This window comes from Engystomops pustulosus, chromosome 4 (genome assembly GCF_040894005.1).
Source record: "Engystomops pustulosus chromosome 4, aEngPut4.maternal, whole genome shotgun sequence".
NCBI lineage: Eukaryota > Metazoa > Chordata > Amphibia > Anura > Leptodactylidae > Engystomops > Engystomops pustulosus.
Window position 1 is genome coordinate 60,937,712 of NC_092414.1, and position 21,652 is coordinate 60,959,363.

At 45.3% G+C, this 21,652-nt stretch overlaps 1 protein-coding gene across 1 annotated transcript in view; it reads right to left on the minus strand.

The window, feature by feature from the left end:
• Positions 1-21,652, minus strand: part of LOC140128974 (uncharacterized) — a 69,417-nt gene that overhangs the window by 25,166 nt on the left and 22,599 nt on the right. Inside the window, exons 4-7 of the mRNA XM_072150647.1 lie at positions 16,840-16,905; positions 16,167-16,220; positions 13,625-13,681; positions 11,402-11,476 (exon numbers count right to left, since the gene is read on the minus strand). Coding sequence (XP_072006748.1) covers positions 11,402-11,476; positions 13,625-13,681; positions 16,167-16,220; positions 16,840-16,905 — 252 coding nt within the window. The remainder of the gene's footprint in view (positions 1-11,401; positions 11,477-13,624; positions 13,682-16,166; positions 16,221-16,839; positions 16,906-21,652) is intronic.

Here is a 21,652-nt window from a genome sequence, read left to right on the forward strand (position 1 = left end):
TGGCACAATGATATAGTGTGAAGGTGGCATCTGTAGCAGCAGCAGCAGGAGGAGCCCACAGAGTGGCACAATGATATAGTGTGTTGGTGGCATCAGAAGCAGCAGCAGCAGGAGCCCGCAGAGTGGCACAATGATATAGTGTGAAGGCGGCATCAGAAGAAGCAGCAGCAGGAGCCCGCAGAGTGGCACAATGATATAGTGTGAAGCTGGCATCAGAAGCAGCAGGAGCCTGCAGAGTGGCACCATGATATAGTTCCAGTCCTTGGTAAAGATGGTAGGAGGCAGATGTTGCAACTAGTAGTATATGTGTGGCATCAGGCGGGTGGCAGCATCAGAATAGTAGCTGAGGCAGATAGTTAGAACCCCGACTCATTTCTCAACGTTTGGAGGAGGCGTCATGGCTGATCTAATCTGATGCATTAGGCATTGGTGAGTTGAAATCCTGGCTGGTCCAAGCCTGATTCATCTTGACAAAGGTCAGTCTCCCCACATTACGGGTGGACAAGCAGGTTCTCCTGGGGGTAACGATGGCCCCCGCCGCACTGAACACCCGCTCTGATGCCACACTACTGGCCGGGCAGGACAGCTTCTCTACTGCATACTACGCAAGTTGCGGCCACGCATCAAGTTTGGCTGCCCAGTAGTCCATGGGATCCTCTACCTCAGGTGGTAAAGTGCTGTCCAAGTAGGCCACCACCTGCTGGTGCAGGGTCTGCTTCATGTCCTGCTGATGCTGCCGGTGGCGGCTACCCTCCTCACTAGGAGGGTGAAGGAAATTGCTCATTAAGGAATCCAGACTTAAGCGACTGTTGATGGAACTGCTACTGCTCCTACCTGCCCAGCTCCCCACAGCAGCCGTGGTAGTAGTATGTGAGCAATGACTGCCAGGAATCCCCCGATCAGACCTGACAGAGGATGGACAATGGCGCAGATAGGCAGCGGCCAACTGTGTGCTCAGTATTTCTCTATAGTATGCCAGTTGTTCCTTCCTCTCAGCAGCAGGAAAAAAGCCACCCATTTTGGACCGGTAGCAAGGGTCCAAGAGGGTGGAGAGCCAAAAGTCATCCCTATGCCGGATGTTGACTATTCGGCTGTCACTAGTTAGGCAAAGCAGCTTGCTGCGGGCCATCTGCGCAAGTGACTCTGAGGGACTCCCGGTCTCCATATCCACAGTATACTGCCACTGTGCTTCTGGGTCATCTGCCTCGTCTTCTACCTCCTCCGGATGCTCCTGCTCCTCCTCTCCTGTCACCTGAGTAGAAAAATTACAAATTGCACCAGACTCTGCTTGTGCTCCAATGTCCTCCTCCTCCTCCTTCAGTTCAGCCCCCAGTGGACTCATGTGGCCATGAGATGTAGTCTCCACTTCTCCATTGCCCTGACCAGACAGATTTTGCAGCATGAGTTCCAGGACATGAACCAGTGGAATGACGTTATTCATCCCGCAGTCCTGGCGACTGACAAATAACGTGGCCTCTTCAAAAGGCCTGAGCAAACGGCAGGTGTCACGCATCAGCTGCCAGTGGCTGACATCAAAGTTACACAGGGGAGTACTACGGTCCGCTTGCATCATCAAAAAATCATTAATGGATTTTCTCTGTTCATACAGACGGTCTAACATATGGAGGCTGGAATTCCAACGGATGGAAACATCGCATATCAGACTATGTTGGGGCCTTTCTGGCGCTGCAACTCGAGGAGGGTGTGCTTGGCTTTGTAAGAATGGCTGAAGTACGTGCACAGTGTCCTGGCCATTTTTAGAATGTCTTGCAGATGGGTGTAAGACTTCAGGAACTTGTTGACTACCAGATGGACCATCCCTCCTCGGTGCAGCGCGGACACCATGTTCCTCCCATTGTCTGTCACCATGGTTCCGATTTTTAGTTGTCGCGGAGAAAGCCACACATTGATTTCTTCTTGCATAACACGGAGCATTTCCTCCTCTGTGTGACTTCGTTCGCCCAGGCAAACCAGGTGTAGAACTGTGTGACAGCGCTGTGCCCTGCACATGTGGTATGATGGAGCAGCACTTGTGGAGGCTGAGGTGGTGGTGGAGAAGGAGGAAGAGGAGGCGGACACTGACGCAGGAGCAGCAGTTTGACAACGTGGAGGAGAAAGCGCCGTCTCTTGTTGAAGTTGTTGGTGTGGCTGGGCGGGAAGCACATTCAACCAGTGGGCCGTAAAGGACATATACTGGCCACCTTGGAAGAAACTGATAAGCCCAAGGACTGGCCCACCTTCTGTTGTATATATTGGTGAAGGGCTGGCACAGCCTTTTTGGAAAAAAAATTGCGGCTTGGAACTCTCCATCACGGTTCGGCACAAGCCATTAGTTCTCTGAAAGGTGCAGAGTCCACGACTTGGAAAGGGAGAGACTGCAGTACCAACAACTTTGACAAGCGCACGGTCAGCTTCTGCACCTTAGGATGGCTGGACGCATAGAGTTGTCTTTTTGTAATCGCCTCGCTCAAAGACTGCTGGCGCCATGCGTAGCGAGGGGCAGGAGCATCTGGACCAGGAGATGATGTCAAAGACAAACAGCTCCCTTCGGCAGAGCTGCTGGAGCCATGACTTGCTGAAACAGCATGTGTGCCACTGGGTGCTGCTGCTGTTGCTGCGCCTGCAGGATGGACCGCATCTGACACCCGCTTCTCCCAGGCCATTGGATGGTGACTCTGCAAGTGTTGGCGCAGGACCATGGTGCCAAGGTTAGCTCCCTGGCCACGCTTCACTTTCTGCCCGCAGATACGACATATTCTCACGCTCGGCTCCTCTGGTGTCTTTACAAAAAACTGCCACACAGCTGAGGTGGTAATTTTACCGCCAACACTCTGCACTGAGCGACTAATACCGCCACTGCCTCGCTGAGCCCCTGTGCCACTGCTTATTTGGGCCTGCGAATCGGGATTTGTACCCCGGGGACGTTTGGCTCCCGTCCTCGCACTGCTGCCACCCTGCTGACTCACAGCCACAGTAGCGACTTGCTGCCTGTTCCACAAGCTGACACTCTCTTCGCCCGACGATGATGAATCCCCTGCTACACCCGGCTCCCAAGTGCGATCGGCTACATCATCGTCAATTTGCGTTTCCCGGTCACTGCTACTCTCCTCACCGATGTCAGTATGCACAGCCTGCCTACTGCAGGAAGCAGCGGAAGTCTGCCCCACCTCTTCACTGCAAAGCAGCTGCTGACTGTCCTCAAACACTTCGTCCTCGCTGAATAGTGGCGCAGAGCCCAGACCACCTAGTAGCTCTCTGGCTGCGGGAAAGGAACAGGACAGAGCCTTGTTGAGGACAGGTGAGGGCCGCTGACCTGCTCCTGGGCCATGCCAACTAATTGTTGTATCAGAGGAACCTACGGACTCTTGGCTGGGGTTGTCAGATGTTATATTTGAGGAATGGGATGACCTAGTCAACCATTCAACAACCTTTGGGTTGTTGATCAACACACTGCCACTAGATGACAACGGCAGTTCTGGCCTCACAGAGTCACCCCTGCTGCGACATCCCCTTACTGTGCTGCCACCTCTGCCTGCTCCACCTGCCACCTTTCTGTCTGACATAGTGGTTTATAAACTACGTGGATTTGACATGTAAATCTGGCTGTAAACTAGAGCCCCCAAAAGGTATTGCAATGTGCGTTATACAGATACCCCACAACTGACAGTGTAATTTCAGCGAAAATCACTGTATAAACTATGTGGATTTCAAACGTAAATCTGGCTGTAAACTAGAGCCCCCAAAAGGTATTGCAATGTGTGTTATACAGATACCCCACAACTGACAGTGTAATTTCAGCGAAAATCACTGTATAAACTACGTGGATTTCACACGTAAATCTGGCTGTAAACTAGAGCCCCCAAAGGTATTGCAATGTGCGTTATACAGATACCCCACAACTGACAGTGTAATTTCAGCAAAAATCACTGTATAAACTATGTGGATTTCACACGTAAATCTGGCTGTAAACTAGAGCCCGAAAAAGGTATGGCAATGTGCGTTATACAGATACCCCACAACTGACAGCTCACTACTGCAGATACATGAATGTCAAACAGATTTCTTCTTATTCGATTTTTTGTCACTAAATAGAACTGCTATTTGGGGTATACAGATCCCCCTTAAAGAACAACCAGGGATTAGTCCACCAATCGCTACTGCAGATGCATAAAAGTCAAACAGATTTCTTCCTATTCGATTTTGTCCCTAAATAGAACTGCTATTTGGGGTATACAGATCCCCTTAGAGAACAGCGAGGGATTGCAGCAAGAATCGCACAGCACAAAAGCAGCAGCTGGACGCTACAACATGAAGTGTGAAGTGCTGAGATAGAAAATGGCTGGATTTTATAGGGCTGTGTGACATCACATAAGCCTGCCGGTCGCTGATTGGCTTACAGGTCTGCAGATGTCATCGGGGGTGTTCCTTTCTCCTTCCCAGAGTTCTCTGCCCCATGTAACACGTTGTTCTCGCGTCCATTTAGCAGAAACATGAGGGGAAAAAAAACAACTTCGGCGAATCAGCATAAACTACGGCTTCGTGGCGAATCAACTTTTTCCTGAAATTCTAACCGAAGTTAGAATCATTAGAATCGATTCGCCCATCTCTACTAGTAACTAATATTCACTGACAAAAGCAATCACTGTATTACTGGATGTTATTCAGTGACAGAAGCAATCACGGTATTACTGGACACTATATGGACGCTGGTCAGTGACAGGAGAATCACGGTATCACTGGACACTAAATGGACGCTGGTCACTGACAGGAGCAATCACGGTATTACTAGATGTTATTCAGTGACAGGAGCAATCACGGTATTACTGGACACTATATGGACGCTGGTCAGTGACAGGAGCAATCACGGTATTACTAGACACTATACGGATGCAGGTCACTGACAGGAGCAATCAAGGTATCACGGGACACTAATGTAATCACTGACAGGAGAAATCAAAATGTTAGTTAGTGACAGGATCAGTCTGACAATGTATCTGGAAGAGCTTGGGAATATGAGGGGGCACACTAAGGGGTTAATCAAACTCTGTGGGGCACACTGCAACAAAGTTTCGTTCTGAGAGGAGGCTCAGCAGACACAGCTCCGATCTCTTCCACAACTCTGACTGCAATGACGAGATCAGAGCTGTATTCCAGCCTCCTCTCACAGGATACAGCTATGATTGGTCGGTGTGACGTCACCGACCAAGCGCTGTGATTGGTCCCTGCACCGATGCCTGTAACACTCGGCTGTCTATGACACAATGTTGTCACCGTGTGTTTACACCTGGTGACGATTTAAATGGATGACGAAAATGCACGGAACATGCACCCGACTTGGACATGCGTCATAGGTCCTGAAAGGGTTAAACATTTAACTCATCACAATCCTTTCATAGTGTATAATATATTTTCCATGTTCTGCTTACTCCAATTTTTCTACACAAAATAAAGATTTTTGGATCATATTGAATGATGTAACCAAATAACAATTGCATCTTGCCACAATCTAGACTCCTCAATAGAAGCCAAGGTACAATCTCTATCACCCCATTGCCCATTGTCAGGTTTGCAGGGGAGAACGCTCGGACTTCTGGTCCTTCATCCAATGCCTTCCTGCGCGTCTCCACCTCTCGTCCGCTACCAATGATCTCTGGCACGCGCTCTGGTCAGCGGCTAAAACCTCGCGCTGTCTAGGGTTTGTGTTCTGGACTGCTAGGAGTTGTGGTACCTCTGCATGGTGTCTGCGGTTGTGCTTGGTTATTCTGCACCATGAGGGGTTAATTCCCAGAAGTGGTCCAGCTCCTATCAGGCTCTGGAGGTGGGGTTCTTGCTGTATAAATTGCAGCTTCACTAGTCACCTGTGCCTGTGTTTGAAATCTCTTCATCGCTTGCTCTCTGCTTAGGTTTGACTTGCTTTTTGTTCTGTATTGTTGTAATCTCAGCTAGTATTTGAAGTTGACTCTTTGCTTACTGATTTTGCTCTTGACGTACCCTCTCGTTGTGACTCCGGCTAGTTTACCACTCTTTTGTGTTTTATGTTTGTCAGTCTGTTCGTGTTGTTCCCTTCCCGCACTTAGCTAGTGTATTCCGAGTCTTCAAGTAGTCGCCCCACGGTTTAGGGTGGGGGGGGGGGGCTATAGGAAGGGACAGAGGTTGGGGTAAGCTCAGGGCACACTATCCCCTGTCTTCAGTATTAGTGGAGTTTCCTGCAAAAAACCCTTCCATCCTACTTCTGATTTAACGTTCTTCCAAACCCACTGCTTCAAAGTGAACAATTAATAGTTATATTTAAACTATTCTTCTACAAGCACTTTTGACTCCAAAAAACTCAATGGGGACAGGAGATTGCAATTTTGTAACTGCTGCTACGACAAAAACATGCATAAAAGCAATGATAAGTGTCCCCCATATGTTGTAAGCACCTAAGTATTCATATTTTTCCCTGATGTGTAAAAAATATTTCCTACATCTCATTCAACTATATTTCCCGGAATCTGGGAGAGCTAAACCTCCCTCTTCTATCCGTGAATGCAACTTTCCCAAACTTATCTGTGCCTTTCTACCCCTCCATAATGGATCCCTTTTTAGAATTCAGCAATGCCCTCTCCATACACTGTATCTTTAGACATTTCTGAGCTTCTAGCCATTGATATTATTTCCCTAAGTGGAGTTGACCAGAAAGTTAATTTTAAATACCAATATCCAATCTCTAGCCTGCTGCAAAACAATATTTTTCTTTTTTTATGTATATACAGATTGCGGCCCCTATAGGCTGGCAATGGACGCACAAAGAAATACGGTGCCACTCCATACACAGGGAAAAGTAAGGACATGTCCTATCTTTCCCCGTGTTACGTCGTCGAGGTGTGCATGCGGCCTTAAAACGATAAAAACAATCCTGAAATCCTGAACTATCCCCCTTAGATTTGCATTCAGTTAAAAAAATTGATTATCCTCCTTTGAAGAATCTTCCCCGTTATGAATCCGCACAAGAAAAGTTTAATTTTATGAAAGATGACCCATGTGTCACCTCTGTTTATCAATGTAAACCACAAAGGAAAGCGACTTTTGCGCTTATGGGATTTTTTTTTTTGCAACACCCCTAATTATTTGCCATAGTCAGATCAATCCTGGAGCTTTATAGTAACATGAATAACCTTGTCTGGATGGGTGCCTCTCTCCAGGGGCTCTCAGACTAATCTCCTTCAATAGTCTGCAGAAAATAGTAGTCAATAGCCCTGTCTGTACTGCTGCTTCTGCTGATGAAATCAGTTTGATCATAAAGTTATCCCCACTTTTCCTCAATTGATAGATGCCCACCAGTCGCTTCTCCGTCCCCTCATTATCCCGCCCCCCTACACTACATTTCTAGGAGCTAGGGATGATTGGCTCACCTTAACCCCTTAACGACTTGGCCTTTTTTAATTTTTTCACTTCTATTTTTCACTCACCACCTTCAAAAATCTATAACTTGTTTATTTTTACACAAAAAGAGCTGTGTGAGGGCTTATTTTCTGTGTAACAAATTGCACTTCGTAGTGACCGTATTTAATATTCCATGCCGTGTACTGAGAAGCAGGAAAAAAAATCCAAATGCAGTGAAAATGGATAAAAAACACATTTGCAACGTTTTCTTGTGGGCTTGGATTTTACAGCTTTCACTGTGTGCACCAAATGACAGATCTACTTTATTCGTGGGTCGCTAAGATTACGTGGATACCAAATTTGTATAGGTTTTATAATGGTTTCATACATTTAAAAAAATAAAACCTCCTGTAAAAAATTCTTTGGGGGGATTTTGCCATCTTCAGGCGCCAATAACTTTTGTACGCAGCTTTGGGTGGTGTCATTTTTTGTGACTTTTGATGACGTTTTCATTGCTATAATTTTTTGGACTGTGCAACCTTTTGATCACTTTTTATTAATATTTTTTATATTTTTCAAAATGGCAAAAAAATGCCATTTTCGATTTTGGACACTATTTTCCGTTACAGGGTTAAACGCAGTGAAAAACCGTTATTATATTTTGATCGGGCATTTTCGGATGCGGCGATACCTAATGTGTTTATGATTTTTACTGTTTATTAATATTTATATCAGTTCTAGGGAAAGGGGGGTGATTAGAATTTTTCGATTTTTTTATTATAATTTTTTTCTTTTAAACTTTTTTTTATTTTTACTATTTTTCAGACTCCCTCTCCTTGCACCGGGACCCGGCACGCGCCGTGCTAGTACGGCGCACATCGGGAAGGGGTTAAAGCCCGATCTCCTAGATCTTTAAAATCCTCTCTGCCCATTCTTTAGCCTCTGCAGAATTTTCAAAAAACTGTTTTATCTTCGTGGATAATTTTACTGGATAGGCTAATAAAAGCATACCACACCCCTAGCCCTCAACCTTTTTTCAAGCGCAACATAACTGGCCTCTCTTGGGGGTCAGGGTCGGTTCTAGACAAAGTGGGGCCCTGGGCAAAACTAAAAGCGGGGCCCCAAATTAAAACTATGTTATGACCAGTCACAGTCAGCAAGAGGCTCCATTTAGTATAGTAAAACAAACTGTAATATGGGAGAATTTTATAGGAGATAGATGATAGGGAGATTGATGGGCAGCACTGTGGATCAGTGGTTAGAACTACAGCCTTGTAGTGCTGGTCAACATCTGCAAAGAGTTTGTATGTTCTCTCCGTGTTTGCGAGGGTTTCCTCTGGGTCCTCCGGTTTCCTACCATACTCCGAAATTACTGGTAGGTTGATTCGATTGTTAGCCCCATGGGGACAGGGACTGATCTGACAAGCTCTGTGTAGTGCTGCGTAATCTGTGTGCACTATATAAATAAAGGAATTATTAATTATAATTATATGATAGAAGATAAGTATGAAAGATGATAGAGATTTCTAGATGCAGAACTATAAAGTAGATGATATATACAGGATATGGATATGAGAGAAATACAGGAGAAGAGAAAAAGACTGAAATTTTATAAAAAATACTTCAAATTTAAACTTTGATGGCAAAAAATGTGATGAACAGAAAACATTTACCTTCACATCTCCTAAATGTAATAAATGGACATGTGTAGAGTTCACAAATGTCCCATATTGATATGTTCACGTAAATAAATCCACATAATATCACTAAAACTGTAATAACCAGATATCTGCTTTTCAGCTAGAAATTTTAAGACAGTCACAACCTGCAAAATATAGAAATGAAACAGAATAAAAAGTAAAGATGCCATAAAACCTATAGAATTTTGAAAGCAGACAACCAGGAGATGCATTTGGTAATAAACATTGAAAATTTCCTCTAAAATATGTACAAATCCAGATACTTATATAAAGAAAATATACTTTCCTAAAACAGTAAGATGTGAGGAAATCATACAGACCCCACATGTGTATATGAACCAACATATGCAGCAAAGGGAACGTTACATCCACAGGGGACACAAAACTGTGCGAGCGTCACACAGATCAATCAGATCAATCACAGATCAATCAATCACAATGGTGACCCAAATAAATAACTGTATTTACTGTACATAAACCTAATGAGATAACAAAAGTCACTTTTATATGTGCGCCATTGTATTATCAGCACAATAACAGAACCCTCCGCGCTTCATAAGAATGAGAGTGAGAACGTCATAACATAGGTGTAAAAAATGGAGGATGGTGGGAAATAAAAACTTTATTCTAGAACATGTGTGTGTTGTTGGTGTTACATATAACTTTATGGACACGTTCTGGGTCGCGGGGTTAATATGTAGCGACATTAGGTCAAGATGATCGAATCTTCATTGTATCAGTCAATTTTTGCAAAAAAAAAACCTATCACGAAATAAAAGGCAAAAGAGAGAAAGTGTGTTCTTAGATAGTTCTGCATAGAGAAGGGTTAAAACATGAATGTTAGGTGATATTATCCCTTCTCAAAATGCAGTAACATATAAAGTGAATATTTCCATTATCTGTGAGGTGCAGCAGCTCCTGTGTGCAGGAAATTCTCCCTGTAGCCTGATGGCAAAGAATCTGGAGTGGGGTACACATCAGGGGGCTGTATCTCTGGCTCTGTAAAACATAGAACTGTGCTTCTTTTTTCCTATGAAAGAAGAGACTCTCCTCTTTTATATAAATCTAAATGTGTGTTTCTAAGTGTCAGGTAAACGGAGATATTAACTGTTAAACTGCCATTGGGAGATATATACAAATGTCACCTGATATTAATTCAAGATTCATTTGAAAGAAGAGATACTCCCCTTTCAGTTGCCCACTTTGCCTACCCATAGCGCCGGCCCTGTTGGGGGTAATCTGGAAAGATCATGATTGGAGCATTGTTTTATTCCAATTATTCCATATTTTTTGCACTCTGATAATATTATCCAATTCACTAGGTGAAAGATGACACGCCAGAATACTTCTCGCTAGAATATCCTGGTGCAAGTCCCTTTTGGGAAAATAGACTCCAGCCAATCTGACATAAATTCCGACATGTCTTCTCCCTCTACTCCTTCAAGAAATCCCACCACTCTTAAATTACCGTGAATACTTGAGTATAAGCAGACTCGAGTATAAGCTGAGACCCCTAATTTTGACAGAAAAAACTGGAAAAACCTATTGACCTGAGTCAGTCAGCCCCCTGTGGTAAATAGCCTGTTAGCCCCTGTGGTAAATAGCCTGTCAGCCCTGTGGTAAATAGCCTGTCAGCCCCTGTGGTAAATAGCCTGTCAGCCCCCTGTAGTATATAGCCTGTCAGCCCCCTGTAGTATATAGCCTGTCAGCCCCCTGTAGTATATAGCCTGTCAGCCCCCTGTAGTATATAGCCTGTCAGCCCCTGTGGTAAATAGCCTGTCAGCCCTGTGGTAAATAGCCTGTCAGCCCCTGTGGTAAATAGCCTGTCAGCCCCCTGTAGTATATAGCCTGTCAGCCCCCTGTAGTATATAGCCTGTCAGCCCCTGTGGTAAATAGCCTGTCAGCCCCTGTGGTAAATAGCCTGCAGCCCCTGTGGTAAATAGCCTGCAGCCCCTGTGGTAAATGGCCTGCAGGGTCCATCACAGGCATTGGGACGTCAGACGCTCGCTGCCATCATAGTTCTTGCCGACGCTGCGCACATATTACTCGATGCCTGTGACAGACCACGCCGGTACACGGGCCGATGCCGGGACCGGAATGTATAGAAGAGGACCTGCCGGGGGGCGTCGGGAGGAGAGCACAGTTTTTGTTTATTTCTTGACTCAAGGATAAGCCGATTTAGGGTTTTTCAGCATATTTTTTGTGCTGAAAAACTCGGCTTATAATTGAGTATATACGGTATTCCTCCTAGTTTTCAAGTATAGCAATACTTCCATTTGTTTTTCTGCTCATATTAAACACTGTAAAAGATATGAGTAAGAATATGTAGTAATTACCACTGTGCAAACGATGGCAGGAATAAGTACATCAATTCTAGCATTGACTCTTGCAGCTAATCCCGGGTTATCTGCCTGTAATAAAAACAATTGTTAAAATGCATGGCAGACCATAACATGAAAGAAATGATAGAAAATATTACTTCAAAAATCAGTTATCAATACTTATTAATGCAGTTTTCACAGTCACAAATTAGAACCTGGAAGTGGATTCTATATAATTGCTTTACAATTGACTATATTGAGGTGACTACTGTATATTATCCATAAATTATGCAGGTAACTATACAATTGGTTATTTATGGAGGTGACTTAATCCTTTATTAGTTCTGCGGGTAACTATATCCTTGATTATTTATACAAGTGACAATATCATTGACTAGTTCTGGAGTTGACTATATCCCTGATTAGTTATGCAGCTGACTATATCATTGGTTAGTTATAAAGGTGACTATATCCTTGATTGGTGTTGCAGGTGACAATTGGTTAGTAATGGAGGTGACTATTTTAGTGATATGTTATGGAGGCAGGGGCGGACTGAGCATTTAAAGTGGCCCTAGAAAAAAATGTAAAAGTGGGCGCATTCTGTAGGTGGGGTCAAAACAAGTAGGCATGACCATTTGATGTAGTAGGAGTTACTAAACTTCACACAAACTGTTTATAGATGGTCTAAATCAACATCTAAATCAAAGCAAAAGAGACCAGGAATAAAGATTCTTTTTTAAAAGAACACAACTTAATGCTGTCTTATATATACAAAATACTACTACAATACCTTCTCTGATAAAGAAAAATTTAACTACTATAGTACTGCCCCTAAGTAAAATATATAATACTGAATTGTATGTACAAGAATATAATACTATAATACTGCTCCTTTGTACAAGAATATAACTGCTATAATACTGCCCCCTATGTACAGAAGTATAACTACTATAATACAGCCCCCTATGTACAATAATATAAAAATATAACTACTATTATACTGCCCCCTATGTACAAGAATATAACTACTATAATACTGCCGCTATGTACAAGCTGTAACTACTAAAATACTGACCCCTATGTACAGGAATAAAAGTACTATTATAGTGCTCCCAAGGTACCGGAATATAACTACTGTAATACTGCCCCCTTTGTACAAGAATATAACTACTATAATACTGCCCTCTATGTACAAGAATAGAACAACTATAATACTGCCCCCTATGTACAAGAATATAACTACTATACTACTGCCCCCTATGTACAAGAATAGAACGACTATAATACTGCCCCCATGTAAGAGAATATAACTACTATTATACTGCCCCCTATGTACAAGAATATAACTACTATAATACTGCCCCCTATGTACAAGAATAAAACTAGTATTATACTGCCCCTAGGTCTGGGGATATTACTGCTATGCCATATAACACCGCTAGCCACTATCTCCCCCAGTATACAGCCAGACAGTAGACAGCCCCAAGTATACAGCCAGCCCCCCTGTATACAGCCAGCCCCCCTGTATATAGTCAGCCAGTCCCCCCAGTATACAGCTAGCCCCCCTGTATATAGCCAGACAGCCCCCCCCAGTATATAGCCAGACAGCCCCTTCCCAGTATATAGCCATCCAGCCCCTCCCCAGAATTTAACCAGACAGCCCCCCAGTATATAGCCAGCCAGTCCCTCCAGTATATAGCCAGCCAGCTCCTCCCCAGTATATAGCCAGCCTGGCCCCTCCCCAGTATATAGCCAGTCTGGCCCCTCCCCAGTATATAGCCAGCCTGGCCCCTTCCCATTATATAACCAGCCAAAAAACTATGCCATTATCATGAGAATCTGTTCCTCTTTTGATACATCCCATAATTGTATTTGCTTTATTAGCAGCTGCCTCATAAGTTATAAGTGATATGTTTGGGAGGTTAGTTAATCATCCATTAGTAATTGGGGTGACTATATGATTAGTAATGGAGATTCCAATATCATTGATTAACAATAGAGGTGTCTAATAGCCGGACTAGGCTATTAATCAATGATATACCTATTTCATTGATTAGGAATGGAGGTGGTCATTAATTAGCAATGGAGGTCACTATCGCTTATCACCTACTCATCACTTTGGTCCCCACACTCTACTTCTGAGTCCGCATTATATTCAGAAGGTGGTCTTGTCCAGTGTTAGACAGCGGATTAAGCTGGGGAACTTATCTTTTGAAATAAAAAAGTTTACCACATTACCTCAAAGGCCGTTCGGACTGTCCTTTTGTCAGCTGCAGGCAGGTCTAGGCAGAGCATCTGTTAAAATGTAAAAACATCCTGATCAGTTTGAACAAGAATAAGATTATTAATATATTGTTTGCTTCCATGATCTTGGGGCATTTTCTGTGGAGACATAAAGGAATCTTAAAAAACTAAAAAAGCTTCTAGGCCCCTCTTGAACTTGTCAGGAGTCTCAACCATCACAAGCTCCTGTGGCAAATGGTCTCATAGTCTCACTGCTCCTACAGTAAATAATATCTGCCTATTACGATGAAGAGTATGTCCACTTTTAATTGTTACAGACCATTTGTGTAAAATCATCCCTGTACTGTTCATTCAAGCATTGAGTCAATGTGAGTGAGGGCTCTATTTTTATTAATTCCCAAATCTAGCCACTTTTTGATTATTGGACATGCTGAAGCCATAGCAGGTGGTCCCACAATGAACAAGGCCTATTACAAGTACATTGAACTGTAGAATTTCAAAACTAGAAACCTATAAAACTTTGGTTTTATTAATTCATGATTTCTGGTTACAACATGGGTTGAAGGGAAGCTCCCTGCCAAGGTCCCCCTGAAAGTCCCGTGGGCTGGGATTCAAATTCAAACCGTTGTCTGCTCATTATCCTTTAGCGATGCCCACACACTGAACCCCCTACCCCCTCCATGTGATATCAGGGACGGGTGGCCACTAGGAACCGTGGTAGGGGCCGCCTGATTCTTAGCTGCTGCCCCTCTGTGACGTTAGCTCAACATTGCAGGCATTTCCGGCGCTTGCGCAGTGAGCTGCATCTTTCCGGCTCTCACTGTTCATGTCAGAGAGAAACAGCTTTCCCCACAAGTGCTGGTAATGCATGCAGCCGTGGGCTGACGCCACAGAGGGGTGGCAGCCAGGAATCAGGCGTCCCTCCCATAGTTCCTAGCAGCCACCCTGCCGTGACGTCACATGGAGGGGGGGGGGGGTTTGGCTTGAAGCTATGATAAAGAATTTGAATCCCAGCCCCTAGGACTTCAGGTGGACCTGGCAGGGAGCCAGGTACCATACTATCTATAATGCCGATATTAGCCAATGTATACATCCCACAAACATGACAAAAGCACATCTGCATTTGTCATGTTATGGGCTATTGGAACATGTTATCAGTGTAAAACAGTGGGGGTCATTTACTAAGGCCCGATTCGCGTTTTCCCGATGTGTTACCCGAATATTTCCGATTTGCGCCGATTTCCCCTGAATTGCCCCGGGATTTTGTCGCACGCGATCGGATTGTGGCGCATCGGCGCTGGCATGCACGCGCCGGAAATCGGGGGCGTGGCCGAACGAAAACCCAACGGATTCGGAAAAACCGCCGCATTTAAAACAAAAAATCTGTTGCGGAGCTTGCACTTACCTTCACTCAGCCCGGCTCAGTGAACTCCAGTGCATTCCGATGCTTTTCAGCACAGCAGCGCCACCTGGTGGACGGCGGAGGAACTACCTTAATGAATCCCGCCCGGACCCGAATCCAGCGCAGAGAACGCGCCGCTGGATCGCGAATGGACCGGGTAAGTAAATCTGCCCCAGTGTGTTGGTAATAGGGTCATTTTAAATGCACACAAATTCATGCCACTGTTAAAACTTGACATGTCTAGAAGAGTTGATTTTGGTTCAAATTACATCAGATATTTGTTATAAACAATAAATATATATATTTTTTGTATTTATAAATATATATTTATTAATATGCCCCAAAGTGTTGTTTTTTTAATACAGATGTGAAAAAGCACAATTGATGAGAATAACACAATTGGTTAATATGAACAAAGGGGCAGATTTATCAAGCTATCTAAAAGTAAGAATGTTACAGCTCAGCTTTCATTTTACCAGTGCTCATGAATATTTTAAAAGGGAGCTGTAATTGGTTGCCATTGGCAACTAACATTCTTACTTTTAGAAAGCTTTATTTATATGTCCCAATGTATTAGGGTCACCAATACATGTATAAATATTGATTTTAAATATGATCATCTTAAACATCTAAATCTGCACTCAAAATGTTGGCCTAATCGTATTAGTAGCAGAAACCATGACTACAACCATGGCTCCCATTGAAGTGATAGTATGATGTGGCTATAGTTACACTGCTCAGTTTCTACAGCACGTATGGAGCCAGATAGCAACTCCGTACTCTATATTTATGCAGGGCCAAAAAGCTCCTCAAGTTCTTTCCTATGGATGGCTGGTCAATATTAATTCCTGGATAAGATATTTAAGGATGAGAATCCACAGGTCTAGGTCCATTGCAAACTATTCATTGTCAAAAATTTTAAGCTGGTAAAATGTTTGCAAGTATCTTCCCCGGATCTCCCCATATAAGACCTACTTTGGGCACAATAGTCCATTTTTACCTATATATAAAGTGGGCTGTATGAGATAAAGAAGCTGCAAGCAAATTCTAAGTCATTACCAATTCCACCTACATCAGAAAAAATTTCCCCAAGAATAAATAACATAATAATATATAATGAAGCAAATACTTTACCACTTCATCAACAATAACTCTGGCAGAGCATCCCTTGAAGTCAGCGGCAAGTTTCTACAATCAATGAAGAATATTTTCAGTAATTTACATGATCAAACATAAGCATAGCGAGGAGAAACATCTGCCTACACTTTATAACAGATTATCTGATTATCATAGACATCACCTGTTCTGAACTCTTCTGGGAACTCTCCTAATCTGTCCTGCAGTTTGTGCTTTACCATGTCTGTTATGCTCCCATTGTGCGAAGGGTTTAACATTTTACCAAGGGCCAGCTTTGAAGCTTTATAAGATAGTTACACCCGTAAAATGAATGTATGTAGGACCCACAGATCAGATATGGCCAAGTTGTGTCAAGCATATGTGGCCACTTGTAGTAATTGAGTTACCAAGATCTCACTACACCCTTCCTTTCTTACTATGTGGTTCAACGTACTGACCCGTTATTAGCATGTGGGAAAGAAAAACTATAGATATCAAAAACAGTTTATCAATGAAGAACAGGAAATCTCAGCACCCTATGAAAGTTTAGTCGGACCTTTGATTTAAAAATGTGTTATCTGATCAATATATTGTTGACAATGAACACACTGATATACAGCAGGATAGTGCAGTATAGGAATCTGCCAGTCACAGAAGTAAGACTATGGCTACACAGAAAAGTTTTACTTACCACAATTGAGAAGACTTCTTCCATAAGACATATGTTTCGATCTTTCGAGTTTAGCATATTGTGGGACTAGAGAAAAAGCAATAAGTGGAAGTAATGTACAAAATATCCTGAAGAATTACAGGTGCAAAATTCTATTTTAAATAGAGATGAGCGAACACTAAAATGCTCGGGTACTCGTTATTCGAGACGAACTTTTCCCGATGCTCGAGTGCTCGTCTCGAATAACGAACCCCATTGAAGTCAATGGGAGACTCGAGCATTTTTCAAGGGGACCAAGGCTCTGCACAGGGAAGCTTGGCCAAACACCTGGGAACCTCAGAAAAGGATGGAAACACCACGGAAATGGACAGGAAACAGCAGGGGCAGCATGCATGGATGCCTCTGAGGCTGCTTAAACGCACCATTATGCCAAAATTATGGGCAACAGCATGGCCATGACAGAGTGACAGAATGAAGCTAGATAGTATCTAAAACATGCAATAATTGACCCTGACACTATAGGGGACGGCATGCAGAGGCAGCGGCAGCAGGCTAGAGAGTGTCATGGCGACATACCCTAAATGGACTCAGGCTTCAAACCAATGGGTGGCAGAGAGGAACCAAAGGAGGTGAGCAAGAAGTGCTCAAATAATATCGGTACATGATAAAAGTTTGCCAGTATATTTTGTGGATTACACAGCAGGGTGGCGACAAAGTTAACATGGAAGCCATGAAAACAACCCAAAATTCTGCCTGACACAGCTCGTTTGATAAGGGGACCATGTATGGAGGCAGTGAACTAGTAGTAGATTAAAGGTGCTGCAGTTAAAACTATGTTAGTTGGATCTTGGCATGGAGCTGGCGCTCCGCTGCCAGACGAGCTTTCGCCAATCCAAGCCCCTGTCTCTAGGCTACTCCCCAAACAGCACTTTTGTATAAGATCAAGTGTAGTAGCGTTCTTATAAGTTTAGGATATGCCGGGTGAGGGGAATGTAAACAGATGCGCAAGAAGCGCATGATGCGCATGGAGCTGGCGCTCCGCTGCCAGGCGAGCTTTCGCAAATCCAAGCCCCTGTCTCTAGGCTACTCCCCAAACAGCACTTTTGTATAAGATCAAGTGTAGTAGCGTTCTTATAAGTTTAGGATATGGCGGGTGAGGGGAATGTAAACAGATGCGCAAGAAGCGCTGAAATAATATCCCTAAATGGTAAAAGTTTGCAAGTATATTTTGTGGATTACACAGCAGGGTGGCGACAAAGTTAACAACTTTGATGTGGAATGCCCTGTAATAGCTCTTGGGCGGTGTGCCTTTTTATCGCCTAGGCTCAGCAGTTTCAGCACCGCCTGCTGTCGCTTAGCGACGGCACTGCTGCTGTGCCTAGAGCTACCGACTGATGGCGCCATGCCCACGGATGGTAATTCGGAGGAGGAGGAGGTGGAGGAGGGGTGGGAGGAGGTATAGTAGGCCTTTGAGACCTGGACCGAGGTAGGCCCCGCAATTCTCTGCGTCGGCAGTATATGACCAGCCCCAGGGTCAGACTCGGTCCCAGCCTGCACCAAGTTAAGTGTAGTAGCGTTCTTATAAGTTTGGGATATGGCGGGTTAGGGGAATGTAAACAGATGCGCAAGAAGCGCATGATGCGCATGGAGCTGGCGTTCCGCTGCCAGGCGAGCTTTCGCCAATCCAAGCCCCTGTCTCTAGGCTACTCCCCAAACAGCACTTCTAAGAACCTTTTGTATAAGATCAAGTGTAGTAGCGTTCTTATAAGTTTAGGATATGCCGGGTGAGGGGAATGTAAACAGATGCGCAAGAAGCGCTGAAATAATATCCCTAAATGGTAAAAGTTTGCCAGTATATTTTGTGGATAACACAGCAGGGTGGCGACAAAGTTAACAACTTTGATGTGGAATCCATGAAAACAACCCAAATTTCTGCCTGACACACCTCGTTTGATAAAGGGACGATGTATGGAGGCAGCTATATGGACGACTTTTGGAGGTAGCAATGGAGACAACGTGTGGAGGCTGCTATGGAGACAATTTAATTTGGATAGTGCCTGTATGTGGCAGTCCCAAACATTTTTCAAACCAGAGGAGCAGGTAGGTGGCCCTCCAGTAAAATGGAATAGATTGAGTGCCTGTATGTGGCAGTCCCAAAAATTCTTCAAACCAGAGGAGCAGGTAGGTGGCCCTCCAGTAAAATGGAATAGATTGAGTGCCTGTATGTGGCAGTCCCAAAAATTGTTCAAACCAGAGGACCGGGTAGGTGGCCCTCCAGAAAAATGGAATAGATTGAGTGCCTGTATGTGGCACTCACAAAAATTGTTTCAAACAGAGGACCGGGTAGGTGGCCCTCCAGAAAAATTAAATGCATGAAGTATAGCAAGAGCCAGTGGGCCCTGTCAAAAAATAGCCATTTTCCTCTGCTTTACTGTACAAAGAGGAGGAGAAGGAGGAAAATGAGGAGGAGGAGGAGGAGTGGATCAATTATTCAGGTTGAGCTTCCTTCACCTGGTGGAGATTGGAAATTCTGAGAAATCCAGCCTTTATTCATTTTAATAAGCGTCAGCCTGTCAGCGCTGTCAGTCGACAGGCGTGTACGCTTATCGGTGATGATGCCACCAGCTGCACTGAAAACCCGCTCGGACAAGACGCTAGCGGCAGGGCAGGCAAGAACCTCCAAGGCGTACAGCGCCAGTTCGTGCCACATGTCCAGCTTTGAAACCCAGTAGTTGTAGGGAGCTGTGTGATCATTTAGGACGATGGTATGGTCAGCTACGTACTCCCTCACCATCTTTCTGTAAAGATCAGCCCTACTCTGCCGAGACTGGGGACAGGTGACAGTGTCTTGCTGGGGTGACATAAAGCTGGCAAAAGCCTTGTAAAGCGTACCCTTGCCAGTGCTGGACAAGCTGCCTGCTCGCCTACTCTCCCTCGCTACTTGTCCCGCAGAACTACGCACTCTGCCGCTAGCGCTGTCAGAAGGGAAATACTGTTTCAGCTTGTGCACCAGGGCCTGCTGGTATTCATGCATTCTCACACTCCTTTCCTCTGCAGGGATGAGAGTGGCAAGATTTTGCTTGTACCGTGGGTCCAGGAGAGTGAACACCCAGTAATCGGTGCTGGAATAAATTCTTTGAACGCGAGGGTCACGGGATAGGCAGCCTAGCATGAAATCTGCCATATGCGCCAGAGTACCAACGCGTAAGAATTCACTCCCCTCACTGGCCTGACTGTCCATTTCCTCCTCCTCCAACTCCTCCAACTCCTCTTCTTCTGCCCATACACGCTGAACAGTGAAGGACTCAACAATGGTCCCCTCTTGTGTCTCGCCAACATTCTCCTCCTCTTCCTCCTCATCCTCCTCCACCTCCACCTCCTCCGATATGCGCTGAGAAACAGACCTCAGGGTGCTTTGGCTATCAACAAGGGAATATTCTTCCCCCGTCTCTTGTGACGAGCGCAAAGCTTCCGACTTCATGCTGACCAGAGAGTTTTTCAACAGGCCAAGCAGCGGGATGGTGAGGCTGATGATGGCGGCATCGCCACTGACCATCTGTGTTGACTCCTCAAAGTTACTCAGCACCTGACAGATATCAGACATCCACGTCCACTCCTCATTGTAGACTTGAGGAAGCTGACTGACCTGACTACCAGTTCTGGTGGAAGTTGACATCTGGCAGTCTACAATCGCTCTGCGCTGCTGGTAAACTCTGGATAACATGGTCAGTGTTGAATTCCACCTCGTGGGCACGTCGCACAACAGTCGGTGAGCGGGCAGTTGGAGGCGGCGCTGCGCTGCCCTGAGAGTGGCAGCATCTGGGCTGGACTTCCTGAAATGCGCACAGATGCGGCGCACCTTCGTGAGCAAATCAGACAGATTGGGGTATGTCTTGAGGAAACGCTGCACTATCAGATTTAACACATGGGCCAGGCATGGCACATGTGTCAGTCTGCCGAGTTGCAGAGCCGCCACCAGGTTACGGCCGTTGTCACACACAACCATTCCCGGCTTGAGGTTCAGCGGTGCCAGCCACAGATCAGTCTGCGCCGTGATGCCCTGTAATAGCTCTTGGGCGGTGTGCCTTTTGTCGCCTAGGCTCAGCAGTTTGAGCACCGCCTGCTGTCGCTTAGCGACGGCACTGCTGCTGTGCCTAGAGCTACCGACTGATGGCGCCGTGCCCACGGATGGTAGTTCGGAGGAGGAGGTGGAGGAGGGGTGGGAGGAGGAGGAGGCATAGTAGGCCTGAAACACCTGGACCGAGGTAGGCCCCGCAATCCTCGGCGTCGGCAGTATATGAGCAGCCCCAGGGTCAGTCTCGGTCCCAGCCTCCACCAAGTTAACCCAATGTGCCGTCAGCGATATATAGTGGCCCTGCCCGGCAGCACTCGTCCACGTGTCCGTGGTCAGGTGGACCTTGTCAGAAACGGCGTTGGTCAGGGCACGGATGATGTTGTCTGACACGTGCTGGTGCAGGGCTGGGACGGCACATCGGGAAAAGTAGTGGCGGCTGGGGACCGAATACCGAGGGGCGGCCGCCGCCATGAGGTTGCGAAAGGCCTCGGTCTCTACTAGCCTATAGGGCAGCATCTCCAGGCTAAGCAATCTGGAGATGTGCACATTAAGGGCTTGGGCGTGCGGGTGGGTTGCACTATATTTGCGTTTCCGCTCCAGCGTCTGGGGTATGGAGAGCTGAACGCTGGTGGATGCTGTGGAGGATCGTGGAGGCGACGATGGGGTTTTTGGGCCAGGGTCCTGGGCAGGGGGCTGACTAGCAGCTGACACAGGGGAAGGAGCAGTGGTGTGCACGGCCGAAAGGTGAACGGGCTTGTT